This window comes from Lissotriton helveticus, chromosome 4_2, assembly GCF_964261635.1.
Source record: "Lissotriton helveticus chromosome 4_2, aLisHel1.1, whole genome shotgun sequence".
Classification (NCBI taxonomy): domain Eukaryota; kingdom Metazoa; phylum Chordata; class Amphibia; order Caudata; family Salamandridae; genus Lissotriton; species Lissotriton helveticus.
This window is the reverse complement of record NC_136064.1, coordinates 16,216,551-16,232,418: the sequence shown is the minus strand read 5'-3', so window position 1 is coordinate 16,232,418 and position 15,868 is coordinate 16,216,551. Positions and strand designations below refer to the sequence as shown.

Sequence of the window (15,868 nt, the reverse complement as noted above, 5' to 3'; positions counted from 1 at the left end):
TCTTTACTCTGCCCACCAAATTTAGAGTTCTTCCAACCCTGCAGTGAACTCTCTGGGTTTGTATGAACCACTGTCACAGCACCTGTTCCCTACTTTATGACTATCTACTTTTGCCTCTCCTATGTTTGCATAATGTAATTACTATTGCACTGTAGAAAATTAGGCAATCGAGGCTAGGAATATTGTTATACACTAATATCATGAACTGAATATCGAGGACAAAATATTGAAACATAAGTACATAGCCATCAAAACTCACCTATTCCCTTGAAAATATTTTTTTGTCTCTCTTTTCTGATCTCAGTTCTGTTTTTGCTCAGGATTAGCGCCGGGACACCCCTTTGCTGGGACAGCTGTGCTCTTTACAAATCACATAACATAACACATAACACATACGCTCGCTGTTGGTCTGAGTCTCCCCTTATATATAGCAAACACCATCTCGGTTATTTAACCTCCTCCACCTTCTAAACTTACCTCATGTTCATCAATATTGCTGTCCAGTACTCCGGAAGTGGTGGGCAATCCCACAGCAGGTGGAAGAAAGTACCCTCCCGTTCACACCCCCTGGGGCAGAGTGGTGAGGTCAACACTCCCATTTTTGTAGTACGTGCAAAATAATCTTGAGCTGCACTAACCTAAGGCGTAGGCGTATGGTTACCTCCTTGGGAGAGGCCATAGCTTCCAACTAGTCTTCGCCCTCTAGAGCACCCAGATCTCTCTCCCACTGAGTCCTAAGCATTGACAGGGGGTCTGGGAAGTTCTTTATAAGTTTGCCATACACCAGAGAATTCGCTTTTTGTCTAAATAGTCATCCAGTAGTCTATGCTCCAGTGTAGAAGCTTCGGGCAGCACTGTCCCCTTAGGTATTGCCGCTCTCAATGCATGGGCATTCTGGAAACACCTAAACGTTTCTGACTGTGACTTATGGTGCTCCTTCTGCAGGTCAGAGAAGGTTTTAATGCCCCCTCCCTCCCAGAGGTCGCCAATCCTGGAGATCCCAATCATGTCCTATCTGTCAAAGCCTGCGTGTTGCGCCATTAAGCCCAGCCTTCTAGAATCCCACAAGAGAGTCATTTAAGTGATTCTGATATGCCAACCTCCTGCCAGATTTGAAGTGTGGTTGAGGTCGGCGTGTGGATGGTGTCCATGGATGTATGTCAGTACAACGTGATCTTTTAGATCGCGGTACTTGACATCGCAGATTTTACAACGCAAGTCGTTACAACGACTTGCGTTGGAGGGCGCGGATTTAGGAATTTTATAATTTTATATTCCAACACCAGTCCCCGTAACAGATGGGAAGGTGTTGGAATATACAATTACAACATTCCTTATCCCACAGCGCCATCCAGCGCAAGTCGTAGTAACGACTTGCGCTGTAATACTTGCGTGGAAAAGGTCATGCGGTGTAAACACTGCGTTGTAAACGACGTTTCCCGGTGTCCACGGATTTCCCAACGTAGAGTGCCCTACTATAGTCATCTGGCTGCATATTATGACGATTCATCCTGTATTCAGGCTCAGCTAGGGGTTTATGTACTCAGTGGTTAATTACTGTGCTCCCAGTAGTAACTCCGAAGGGAGAGGAGTGCTATACCACCGTCAAACCATCCCCTGGTCAACTTGTTAGGAAAATCAACAACGCACCTCCATCCCACAATAACTGTTGCACTGCGGCATCTATTTTTGGAAGTAGGGTAGGGGCACAGCTTAGGGCGTGTTATAAAGTAAGTACAAGAATCTAGGCAATGCCATCGTTTTGAAAAGCGCTGCTCTACCCAGAAGGGACAATGGCAGTGAGTGCCAGTGCTGAATGTCACTTTTCAGGCAATCCAATGGGGGAGCCAGATTTGGGTCATAAAAGCTTGCAGGATCCCTAGTAATATATATCCCTAAATACTGGAACCCACTTGTATCCACATGGATCCGGCACTGTCTGGGAGTGTGGGTGGTTTCCCACCAGGACATATATTACCGATTTATATTACCGATTTCTTCCAGTTGATTGTATAACCCAAATACTTGTGAAATAGGTCGAATATATGCAGCATTCTGTAAATCATGACCTTAGGGTTCACCACATACATTAGGATATTGTCAACGTAGAGCGAAATTTTATCTTCCCACTCTGGTGTCCACCGTAGTCCCCAGATCATGGGATACACCCCCCGGAACCATACCGCCAAAGACTCCAATATCAATGTAAACAGCAGATGGGACAGAGGGCATCTTGCCTCATTCCCTTCCGCAGCACAAGTACTCTGGACACATTCCCATTCACCAAGGCCTGTGCCAAGGGCTCCGAGTACAAAAGTTTGATCCATTTTAAACATTTTGCCCAAGACCCAGTCTTTCCAGTACTGCATATAGAAATGGCCGCTCCACCACATCAAATGCCATGTGGGCGACTAGGGATACCACCAGCGCTTCTTGTCTGATGGTCCCAGCAATACCTATTACCCCATGCAACTGTGTAAGATTGAGTGCCGTATTTCACCCTGGCATAAAGCCCAACTGATCAGGAAGGACCAAAGAATGCATCACTAGGGTCAGATGGGTTGCCAGCAGTTTGGCCAGGATTTTAACTTCTGTATGCAAAAGAGGGATCAGCCTAGATGAGCCGAATTCACGAGGGGGTTTACTACTATTTTAGCTATTCTTTTGTCTCTCGAAAGCCTCCCATTGTCACAGCTTTCATTAAACATATGTTGTAATAGGGGTACTACTTTAGTGGCCGGTGACTTGTGCAACTCAATTGGCAGGCCATTGGGGCCGCCTGCCTTGCCGGATCTAAGGTACCTAATCGCTTGGGTTGTCTCAGTTTCTGTCTGGTCCTGCTCCAGGAGGTCCCTATCCCCCGAGGCAAGATGGGGTAGCTGGAGTGTGGCCATCAATTCCAACGAATCTGCGATTAAAGTGCAGGAACCCGGAGTGTAAAGGTGCTCATAGTAGTCCGCGAATGCGTTAGCTATTTGTCCCCTTCCCAGGACTCTGACTCTAACACCTCCCTTAACCTCATGTACCTATCTTGAGGCCACTGTCTTTTTATCTAGTCATGCCAGCAGTTTACCTGCTCTAGCCCCTACCTCATAAAGGTTAGGTTTTCTGATGGATACATCTGCCAGTGGATTCCTCACCTTGTGAATATCCCCTTGCGTCAGCAACATTCGGAAATTCTTTTTGTAGCTTCGCGCCGACGTGGACGACGTCACAGAAGCATGGCATCGCGCGCGGCTCCGCTGATGTCACCGACTCCATAATAAGCCCACGTCGGCGTGATGACATCAGTTCCCTTTTTTCCGAGTCATCGACGCTAACGGTTTTCGAGAGATCCTCTGTAGCGTTGATAGTAACTTTGTTACTATTGTGGTTTCTGTGTCTTTCCCAGTGTTACTGTCTCCTGTCGTGATGTCGACTAAGAAGACTGGTTTTAAGCCATGTGGTGAAGGCGGGAAGATGATGTCTATCACGGACCCGCATGATGACTGCATATGGTGCCTGAGTTCGGATCACGATGTCCAGGGTTGTCATTCCTTTAGGAAGATGACTTCAAAAGTCCTTCGTGAACGTGAGGTGAAGCTCCTGGTTGCCAAATTAAAAGAAAAAGAGTCCAAGAAGAGTTCGAGGTCTCGATCGAGGTCGGCTTCGAAGTCTTCATCGGGACATGCTTCCACATCAACGAAAAAGAAGCATAAGAAGAGGAAGCATGGTTCAAGGCACCATTCAGGAAAAGACGAGAACGAAGTCGCCTGGTAGAAGGCATCGAAAGGATATGGTATCTCCTTCTCCAGTACGGGATCCAGAAGGTGAGGCCTCGCCTGTGGAGTCGCCGGAGCATTCACCGGCTCTGGTGTCGAATCCCTCTCCGGCTCCGTCTGATCCTCCAGTTCAGGAGAAGGAAGAGGTTTCCGTTCCTCAGGGCTCTCAGGCTCACCATCCCGAGGAACAAGAGGAGTTGATTCCGGCGCAGCCTCCTCGAGAGCAGCCGGTGAGTTCGTATTGTCCTTTTCCGGGTCCAGGACAAGACCCGTCTCAGTTTTTAAATGCCATGTATGGTGTTTATGCGAGAGCCATGTACCGCTCTGGAGCATCGGCTGGTCCTATGGGTCCGTTGGCATACAATTTGGGTGTTCCCCAAGCTCATGCTCCGGCTCCGTTCTTGCCGGCGCCGACTTGGCATCTCTCGGCGCCGCTGAGGTCTTCGACGCCGATACCTTCGTCACCGGCTCCGGACCGAACTCGAGAACGCCGGCATGATCTTCCGACTCGGGGTTCGATGCCGGTGTTTTGCTCCGTGTTCGACGCCGGCTCCTGCTTCTTCGGAGTCGATTCCGGAACTGACGACGTCGCTCCGGAAGGAGAGGTCAAAGCGTGAAGCTCAGCGCCTTTTGGAAGAGCAGACGTATAGAGAAGCTGAACTTGAAGAGGGAGAGCTCCAAGAGTCGGAGGAATATTTTGACAAATTAAATTATATCTTAACAGGTGTAGTGTGGCATGTGGGGTGAAACGAGATTGGTCTCTGTCCCTGTTGATTTTCGCATTGGGAATCACAATCAGTACTAGACTTATGGGAGACAGAGTAAGAGCAAGGAATGCACTCCATATCATATCCCTATATGTTGATGATATTTCATCGTTGATTAGAAACCCTGCTGAGACCCAGCACAGAATTGAAGCCTTTCTGAGTGATGTTTGGACATTATCTGACTTCTAGCTGAACTTAACCAAGACTACATTGTATCCCTCACCCCGGGGTGGATCTACGTGTCGCCAGAAAATCTCCATTGATAGTGGAGACATCACCATTTTAATATTTGAGTATACATATGAGTTAGGATCCTGGGAAAGTAACTAAGAGGAATTTGAAAATGCAGCTCAGATCTCTTGAGAGAAATGTAGACAAGTGGCTGATATACCCAATGTAACTGATGGGGTGAACTGCATTAAGCAAGATGAGGGATCCTAGAGATGTACTTCTGCAGATTAGACTCGGTGATGCGGTTGTAATGGGAAGGGTCAGAGCCAGAATATGTTTGACATCTATGAGATTGTACTGGTCTGAGGGAGGCAAGTTAGCTCTATTTTTAGACTATGTTATAGAGGTGCGCAGCTCCAATATGAGGTGCCCTAGTTGACAAAGGATATCACTGACCTGACCAGTAGACTAATTCAACAAATGAGTTACATTGAATGCATTACCACTGCTCTTGAAGAAGGTAATCAAAATCACACACAAGTGTTATAGATATATTTATCCAGTATTGGGGTATCTTTCATAGATTCACATGCCTGAATCATTCCCTGTCGCCGAGGCAGGAGTCCCACGGTAAATACTAAAGTAGTGCCAAGAGTAAATATTAGTAGTAGGCTAAAAGAAAAAGCCTAAAACCTAAGTCTTAGTAGCCTATCTACATTATTATAGTAAAAAGAACCAAAGATTGGTCCCAGCCAATCAGCTGCTAGCACCCTCTAGAACCTTCCCAGCAGAGGCAGTTCTCCTCAGATTTTCACCGCACGTCGTGTGTGAAGGGAGTCTCCCTGAGCTCTGCTCAGTTTCTTCAGCTTTTACTTCTTTTTGGATCATCCAAGATCATACTTTATTTCTCTGACCCTATTAAGGCAGTAATATGGCAGATTGGCAGAGAACAAAATACGAAATATGTCTAACCTTTTCCTCTTAACTCTCACGTTCTGAAAGATGAGGCTATTATTGGGACTACAGAGACTTTAATCTGCCACTTCTGATGAGGACAACGAGGATTCCTTCACCTCATAGGAGAGGTCAAAGGGAGAAGTCGTGCCAGGAGCCTCCAGAGGGCGCGCATAAAAGCCATAAAGACTCACCTTGAGTCTTTATAAGGCACTTCTCACAGAGGGAGGCAATTGGAAAAAACTTCTCCTCAGAGGCTGATCCTACAACTCCCTTTTCATCCCTGACACTACATCATGGAAATCCTCTTAACCTGACATTAGGAGTCTATAACAAAACTCCATGTCTACTATTACTGCCTCACCAATAGTGACCTCATTTACGATGGTCTAGTCTACGATGGCCACCTATGACGGTCGTCTACGATGGTAGTCTACGGCGGACTCATCTATGACGGTCGTCTACGACGGCCTCATCTATGACAGTCGTCGACGACTGCCTCATCTATGACGGTCGTTGGCGACGTTCTCATCTACGACGGTCGTTGGCGACGGCCTCATCTACGACAGTCGTTGACGACGGCCTCATCTACGACGGTCGTCGACGACGGCCTCATCTATGACTGTCGTCGACGACGGACTCATCTACAACGATCGTCTACGACGGCCTCGTCTACGATGGTCTCATCTACAATGGCATTGCCTAGGACAGCCTCAGCTCGAAGACAACCTCATCTACTATGGTCATCTACGACAGTCATCTATGACAGCCTTATAAATGAAGCCTCATCTGCGTATGGCCTCATCTATGTATGGCCTCATATACGAATGGCCACAACTACATATGGCCCCATCTATGAATGGCCTCATCCACGGATGGCCATCATACGATTGCCTCATCTACGGATGGCATCACCTATGATTGCCTCATCTATGATGGTATTGTCTATGACTGTCTGACAGCCTCATCATCTATGCATGGCCTCATCTACCAATGGCCTCATCTACCAATGGCCCCATCCACGAATGGCCCCATCTACAAATGGCCTCATCTACGAATGGCCTCATCCATGAATGGCCTCATCCATGAATGGCCTCATCCATAAATGGCCTCATCCACGGATGGCCATCATAGGACTGCCCTATCTATGATTGCCTCATCTACGGATGGCCTCCCCTTTGATTTGCCTCATCTATGATGGCATTGTCTAACTGTCGTCTACGACAGCTTCCTCTATGATGGTTGTTCATGACGGTTATCTAAGACGACGTTCTCGTCTGCAATAACCTCGCCTACATAACTATGTCTACAACAGCAAAGTCTATGATGAGATCGTCTACGATGGCCTCATCTGTGACAGCATCCTGTACATAATTTAATGCAGCGGGCAACAGATAGATTTCAACTGCCAGTTACAGTCGAACAGACAGAATATTTCCTTCATGATTCCAAGGAAGAATCCAGGATGATCGCGAGAGTGGTACCTATAATAGACTACGTCTATTCCAACAGTGCTTCCGTACAGAGAAAAGAAATACTGCTCACCTGCTAACAGCCCATTCTGTCTGATAGGCCACCCTTCTGCCAGATTCAGTAATTTCACAGGCCGCCCAACAACAATCTAAAAATCCTGCAACGCCTATCACCACACTGCCTGACAAGGAAGGACGTCTTCTGGACCTAATAGGAAAAACATTCTCTACGTTAGCAGTGGCCTCTATTAGAGCTGCCAATCCTCTGACCATAATCAGCTGGAATGACCGTCAGATGTGGTCAGACATGGTGAATCTCATTGACCTCATTCCTGAGGACCAAAGGCAGGAAGCAAGAAAGATTCTGTTGGAAGGAGAACGTGCCGCATCGGCAACTATAGATTGCGCCTTGCACATCGTGAACACCAACTTCCGTCAGCTAGCAGGAGCTGCAGTGCTTAGACGCCAAGAATGGCTTAAAGCCACTACTTTCAGACCTGAGAGGCAAACAAATATTCTAGACATGGCCTATTATGGAGAGTTTTTGTTTTGGTAAACATATTGATGAAGCCCGCTGAGCTATAAAAACTGACACGGATACTGCACGATCATTAGGCACCCTTCAATACCTGGAACTCCCTCCCGACCGACCTGCGCCTGACCCAAGACCACCTCTCCTTCAGGAAGAAGCTGAAGACCTGGCTGTTCGAGCAGTAGCAGCAACCCCCCCCCCCCCCCCCCCAAGCGCCTTGAGACCCTCCGGGTAAGTAGTGCGCTCTATAAATGTCCTTGATTGATTGATTGATTGATTCAATACAGGCGCGGATCTTTCAGAGGAGCGAGAGGACATGGTTTTTCATTAAGAGGAGCATACCAAAACCAACAGAATAAGCAGTATCAATAGTAAGGCCTTACAGCCAGACATACCGTCAATAGTCTACGACTAGTATCTCCCATCAGGGTGTTCGAAAGATCACTGTATCAGGTCCGAGACACTATTCGGAAGCAGTGATCTCCACAGGGCGCCAACCATTTTACCCTCCTTACCCGTGGGCCCGAAGATTTCAGCTTTTGCTCACAAGTGGCAGGAAATTACATCAGACTATTGGGTTCTAGACCTAGTAACCAACAGCCACACCCTGGAATTCATCAAACAGCCATCTACTACTCCGCCCAGGGGTCCCCCTCCCCCTCGTCTTCACAAGATTTTGAGCTATTTAAACGAAGGAGATTTTATGGCTTCTCTGGACATGGAAGATGCATATTTCCACATACCTATCCACCCCAAAAGCGCAAATATCTTCGCTTTCAAGTGGCTGGCGCCCAATATAAGTTCAAAGTGCTCCCGTTTGGGCTGAAATCGGCACCAAGAATCTATACGAAGTGCTTGGTACCAGTGGCAGCAGCATTGAGATCTTGAGCAATACAAGTATTCCCTTATTTAGACGATTGGCTGCTCAAAGGTCCTTCAGAACACGAAACCAAGATTGCCACAGCAGAATGTACCCATCTCTTCTCTTCTCTGGGGCTGGTTTTCGATGGCAGCAAATCAGTTACGTCCTCTCCATGTTTTTTCTCGGCGCAAGGTTAGACACGGTCCAGTGCAACGCATTCTGGTCACACGGCCGCCACCTACGTCTTCAAATATTGGCAAGGTTAATTTAAAAAAGAAGGTCAATCTCAGTGCGAATGTTTGCTTTCTTCCTGAGGATGTGCTCTTCAGCGATACATCTCATACCCTTGGCACGGCTCAAAATGAGACCTCTTCAGGAGGAACTGCAACTTCAATGGCAACAAGCCATGGGTTCGTTCGACGATACCATCAAGGTTACGCCGCGCATTATAAATTCTCTGCATTAGTGGTCGCAGACAGAGAATCTAACCCAGGGTCTCACGTTCCTACACACCATTCCAGATTTCGTTTTAACGACTGATGCCTCCATGGAAGGATGGGGAGGTCATCTGCAAGATTTGCAGATTCAAGGAAGATGTCTCAAAGACAAAAACAACAGCAGGTCAACAGGCTGGAGCTCCGCGCCGTTTTTCTGTCTCTCCAAGCATTCCTCCCGAGGATTGCGGGTTCCTCTGTGCTAGTCCGGACCGACAATACCATCAGCATGTATTATATCAACAAACAAGGAGGAACGAATACGCTCTCGCAAGAGGATCAGGAATTGTGGGAAGGGGTCACGTTCCACAAGATGCCCTGAGAGCCGAACACGTCAGGGTTCTCCACAATACCCTGGCGGACACGCTGATCACGTCTCAGTCGGACTGTCATGAGTGGAAGCTGGAAAAGGAACAGGTTAACCCAGTTTTCCAAGCATGGGTCAAACCAGTACTTGATCTATTCGCAACGAGAGAGAACAAAAAATGCTGATATTATACCAGCAGGTTCCCTCAACAGGGATCAAGAGGGATGTAATGGTCAGCGATTTGTGCGTACACTTTTCCCCCAATACCATTGATTCCGAAGGTGCTCCGCAAGATGAAGCTGGAAGGTTTCCATCTTATTCTGATTGCACCCCGTTGGCCAAGACAATATTGGTTCCAGGAACTTCTACTATTGTCTCAAGACAAGCCCATTCACCTACTGCCGACGCCTACGATGTCAAGGGACGGAGGCCAAGTGGTTCATCCGGACCCACAGTTTTTGCACTTGCACGCATGGTTCCTCATTTCTTAGAGTTCAAGGACCTCAACATTTCACAGGACTGTCGTGAAATATTGGCCAAATCTCGCGCCCAAAGCACAATCAAGACTTATCACCTTAAATGGAAGCGATTTTGCTGTTGGCGTGAGGCGAATATTATTCACTCAATTCAAGCTCCGGCTGAACAAGTTCTCCATTATCTGCTTTCTCTAGCCAAGTCTGGGCTTACTTTTTCATTGGTCAAAGTACATCTTGCTGCTCTTTCCAGATTCAGGAAATGCTCAAAATTTCCTTTTCTCTGCTCTTCTTCACTTGTCAAACAATTTATGAAAGGTCTTTTCCGAGCCTTCCCTCCAGTGCGAGCACCCCTCCAGAGTGGGAACTCAACCCCGTGCTAGCGCAGTTAATAAAGCGTCCATTTGAGCCGATCCATAAAGCTGATCTCAAATTCCTCACTTGGAAGGTTGCCCATTTACTGGCTCTTACCTCAGAAAAAAGGGTTAGTGAAATCCAAGCTTTCACTATAAAGGAACCCTTTACATTTTACCCGGGACGACGTAACCCTTTGAGCAAATCCCAGGTTCATTCCTAGGGTACCAACACAATTTCACTTGAACGAACCAGTAAGATTAAAACATTCTTTCCGGATCCATCCACTCCAGCTGAAAGAGCATTACACTCGATGGATGTTAAACGCTGTTTAAAATTCTACCTACAGAAAACTAAGGATACCAGACAATCCAACCAGCTGTTCGTGGCTAATGGTCAAGCAACTCTTGGAAATGCTGTAACAAAGGCAACAATAGCCAGATGGCTGGCATCTGCTATTCATCTCTGCCATGACAAGGCTAACAAACCTGTGCAGAGGAAAGTCAAAGCTCATTTGACAAGAACAGTACGAACGTCGACAGCTTTGTTTGCTGGAGTATCTCCGGAAAATATATGTCGTGCTGCGACATGGAAAAATGTCCACACGTTCACTAAGCATTAATGTCTTCAATCTTCGCATCAAGAACTCCAATAAAAAATTATGACACAAAGATGCAGCGGTTGGACAGGCTGTTCTACACCATCTTTTTCATTAAGATCAGACTCTAGTGCTTTTGCCCTTTTATGTATTATTCAATTCTTTAATATTCACGCAAATGTACAGATTTATGTCTGCAAGATTTTAAATATTATATCTATAATACTTGAATATAACTTTACTTTCTTTAAGACTACTCCTTTAAAAAAAAAAGAGAGAGAAAGGTGTTTTTCAAACACTGAGGATGCTATTTGGGAGTTTATGAACCAATGTCTCCCAGCATCCGCAAACTACAGTATATGGTTATACTGCTTGCTACTCTGATTCAGGCATGTGAATCTATGAAAGATACCCCAATACTGGATAAGAAAACAAGTTACTTACCTGTAACTACAGTTATCCAGTATTGGTATCTTTCATAGATTCATATGCACCCACCCTCCTCCCCGGCTAGTCAGTTCTCTATATCTGGGATACTTATTTCTCACTTTTGCTAGGAAAATCTGAGGAGAACTCCCTCTGCTGGGAAGGTTCTAGAGGGTGCTAGCAGCTGATTGGCTGGGACCAAACTTTGGTTCTTTTTACTATAATGATGTAGATCGGCAACTAAGACTTAGGCCTTAGGCTTTTTCTTTTAGCCTACTACTATTATTTACTCTTGGCACTACTTTTGTATTTACCGTGGGACTCCCGCCTCGGCGACGGGGAATGATTCAGGCATGTGAATCTATGAAAGATACCAATACTGGATAACTGTGGTTACAGGTAAGTAACTTGTTTTCATATGTGTCACAATTCAGCAGACTTGCCTAAATTTATGGTGAGAGCTCATGAAAGCCCAAAACCTGAACAGCTAGAAGATATATAAGAAGAGGGCGATTGTTCGGGTTCTCAGAATTCTGCACCAAGTGGGAGGTTAGCAGTTCCATCTTCCTCACGCATGAAAGAATAGTTACTATAATTCCATAATATTAATCAAGTGACACTGGGTTTGGGAGAGACGGAAAGCTTGTTTGGACATAATATCCTTGATCACTTGGAGGTGGCATGGAATTCAGATTTAGGGGAAGAGATAAGTGAACTAAACCAGCACATGGGAGACAATGGTGTATGCGAATTAGTGATAGGCAACAATAAATGCTCCAGTTAGACTGGTCAGCAATAAGTGTATACACACAATATATATGACTGACCAGGTGATGCCTAGGATTAATCCGGATTACTGTACTAAATTGCCCAAAATATATAATAAGCTCTGGTATTTACATTCAAATGTAGTATAGACTATAGAGTAAAACCAACTTTCTGGAAGGAGGTGATACAAAATGAGTGTCTTCCAACTGGCATTGAGCTGCGGGTTAGCATGCACCGCTTCCTACTAGGATTAGTAGCTTGTAAGAAAGGAGACCAGGTACTGACCCCAGTAGTGGAACCAGAGAACTAGAGGTGGTACTAGCTACAAGGACAACAGCATTACAGTGGAATAGGTCTGTGGCTTCGGCATCCAAATCCTGAGAGACAGACATGGTGAGGTAGGAGATGCATAGTCGGGGAGACAGCAGGGGGTAAGGATCTGGTAGGTGCTTCTGACTGCTGTAGGGATAACTGTTGTGAATTGTGTGGTGTTGTCATGTTGTTGAACACCAATAAAATATATATATTTGTTAAAGTATTTACATGAAGTAAACTTTTAAATTGTATTTCAGGCATCCATCTTCTTCAACACCAAGATTCCTCAGATGAGCTTGAATTTGCCGCTTCGGATCTGGAAAGGCCAGAAGATCCTCTGAGAAACAATGAAGGCGAGCTCTTTGGTGCTTCAAGTGGCTCTCTTCTGGATGAAGAGAGAGAGGATTGGGACTTGTTTAGCGAGATTGCAGCCTGTTACCAAAACAAATCCAGAAAGCACAACAGCACTGACAGTTATGACAAGTCCACCTTCAACTCCATTGTCTCGAAATGCGCCCTGAACCCCACGAGGGACCGTTGCTCCTCAGAACCAAGTGTATGCATGAGCTCACAGCTTCCTGTTCAAACTCATGAGCCAGTTGCTCGTCAGTCGAGCTGCGATGCCACCATAATGCGCAGTCATGTTGATTACATCCAAAGGCTCAAGCAGTTGCAGCTTGAGAGCCAGAAGTTAATTGGTGAAAGCCTCACCCCTGGCACAAATAGAACCAGGAAGAACTTTTGGAGGTCACCTCAGACCAGTTCTAAAATAAAGCACTTTGGCCCCCAGAAGAATACATCCAACAGGTCTAGTTTGTCCAGTCTGTCGTCTTCCACCCCTTCACCATCAGTTTCCTCACTCAGCTCTTTGGACAGTGCATTCTCGTATTGCTCTGAATCCTCTGTCTTTAGCCCCACCGAGGTTTCCTCTCTCCCCTTCATGTTTGGTACATCAGCCAGGCTCCACACACTCTCTCCGGAGAACTCAAAAAAAGTCTTGAAGGAATGGCATATGACCTTGCCCTTCAATCTAGATAGTAATTGTGGTGATCTGGACTCCTGCAGTGAATATGATGAAAAAGAGGACGAATGTAGCAGTAGCATGAGGGAAGCAGAGGGGTTTTCTCGAATCAAAGAAACAGCTGTGGAAAATCAAATCAACAGCACAGAATGGAAAACTGGGGGAAAAGATATAGCATGCCAAGCTGGGTCTGAAGTAGAGCAAAAGGCCTCAACCAGTTTGCAAGAAACCAGCCAACAAACAGACAGTTACTGTGCCTCAAATGAGGCATCCGGTCACACTCAGAGAGGGCATAGAGAGACCTCAGTGAAACATATAGAGATAAAAAAACTTGATGTTAACCAAGCAGGTCAGGACTCACTTAAGCGTACAAAAATAGCCTTCTATATGGCACCAAACATACTACACACGAGGTCTGAGGATGAGCAGGAGAAGCCTAGTTGTTCAGTGGAAGCAAGTCCCTCTCCCAACAGCCCAGATGAAGGTATTGAGTCAAAGAACTTGCAAGCTGTGGAGGTTCAGATACCACAAACTGTTTTTTATGGACAAAACACTCCGTTGGTTCTTCATTCAGTCTCCCGTAAACACCGCCAAGCAACAGGTAGCCCACAGTGGCAAACCCAGTGGAAGCACACCTTGAAAAAAACAATCACTAGGGAGAAAACTGTAGAGAATACCCACCACCCACTGCCTGAAGACGTATTCCACCCACCAGAGCTCCCCAAAAGCCATGGTAAGAGCAGCAGCACCTTCAGCCATACAATCCGCATCATACTGCCAGCATCGGTGCGTAACACCGTCAAGGAGTATTTTAAGCACAGTGAGTCGAAAAACTGCAGCGCGGATGTAGAAGCAGTGGAAAGCGAACTCATCCAGACCACTGCAGAATGGCGAAGAAAGCCATGCACTGACTTGCCAAAGGAAGCCCTAGAAACAGTGACCTTTGCCGAGGAGACATTTGTGTAGGGAAAGGGCTACCAGAAGGCACTACCTGTTGATGTGATAACTTGTTTTTTAGTTTGACTGGTGGGGACAGGAAAGCATTATGTGGAGCGAATGTGTACATTGAGTCTGGTGTGTAATTACAAGAGCTGTTCTTGTGAGCTGTTATACCTCCTGTTGCAGTCTACCAAGTGATTTTCCTGTCATCCCGAATCATGGATTTGAAGCGCTTTTTCATATTAGATTGACTTTTTTATTTATTGTTGCCATGTTTCTTTTTTATTGTCAGTCTTTGTACAATGCAATCTTGATTGCTGCATGCTAACAATATTCACCTTATATCTGTGTCCCATATTTTTTTACAAAATTGACACCAGTAAAAGACAAGATGCTGTCCTAGCTCTTTTAGTGTGCAATCCAGGAGATGCAAAGTGTAGTCATGGCCAATTGTTATTACTGGGTACGCAGGGTACATACTTTTAAATTAGATTGTTGGGGAATGTAGAAGTATGTGGGTGGAGAATGAGGGCGAGTGAACTGCTAACATAGTTAGAATGTTGAATGGAAGGGAAAGTGATTCATTGAGGAAAATATTTTACTGCAAAGTATTGAAAGAAAGGGAGCGGCTCGAGTGGTTGTTTGAAAAATTACCTGTGTTAGAATGAACCTTTTGATGTGGCTTTACGAGGCGCTGCACTTCCGGGAAGTCTCATTGGCCCTTATACTGTAATTTCACCTTTGAGACCATTATGACTTTGTAGGTGTTTACCATATCTGCATTGGCCATGCCCATGATACTTCAAGGGAAACTAATCTCAGTTCCCATTGGTCGCAGTTACTACTATGGTAAGAGTGGGATAGAAACCGGTTAATTGAAGAAAATATTATGTTGCAAAATTTTAAGAGGGAAAAGCGAGAAAGGCTGTCTAATTAGATACATTTGTCAGATGAACTTTTCATAATGATGATTGAATTTATTTGTAAATATGATTTATGAGGCCTTTCGTCTTCAGTTTTGATAACCCAGGCTAATCAATACTTGAATCTGGATTTTCCACCAATAGGGTGAAAGATGGCTTCAGTTTTATTACTGTATAAACCTTGTTGGGCCCAGCTGTCTAATACCCTGGAAGACCTGGCTAGTGTTTGTGTCACTGTGTGTTTTCATCACATCAACCTTACATGATGTGCACTGGTTAAAGATGTACATAATAATTGCATTATCAAAGATTTTCGACCATGATTGTTTTTTTTTCACACAAGCACTACGAAATAAGTTACAGTTTTGTTTTTCTTTTCAATTAAAAAAAGGGTTGTAATTATTTCAATAAAAGACAGACAATTCCGTGCTTTAGGAATGCTATGTTATTCACCTGTTTGACAACATTCGTGTTTGGATATGTCCTTTGGAAGCTTTGTGCTACAGCTTAGTGGCTGCTGCAAATGCGTTATATCATATATCCATGAGAGACATCTAGCTGTAGATTCTTTACCTTTGAATATTCCCAGGGGTCAGACTGGATCCGGATTGTTTTTTGCAATCCCTCTACATGCTGGTTGGTGGCATTGTTCATCTACATGTTGCGTCGTCCAAGCCGGAATTGAAATGCACGGTGTTCATATAGGTGCCACTTAAGTCCCTTCTTTTCCC

At 45.4% G+C, this 15,868-nt stretch overlaps 1 protein-coding gene across 3 annotated transcripts in view; it reads left to right on the top strand.

The window, feature by feature from the left end:
* Positions 1-15,571, top strand: part of LOC144752187 (rho GTPase-activating protein 20-like) — a 499,614-nt gene extending 484,043 nt beyond the window's left edge. For all 3 annotated transcript variants that reach the window (XM_078640127.1, XM_078640125.1, XM_078640126.1), the window contains one exon: positions 12,512-15,571. In XM_078640127.1, coding sequence (XP_078496253.1) covers positions 12,512-14,241 — 1,730 coding nt within the window. In that variant the 3' untranslated portion in view covers positions 14,242-15,571. The remainder of the gene's footprint in view (positions 1-12,511) is intronic.
* Positions 15,572-15,868: the final 297 nt, after the last annotated feature.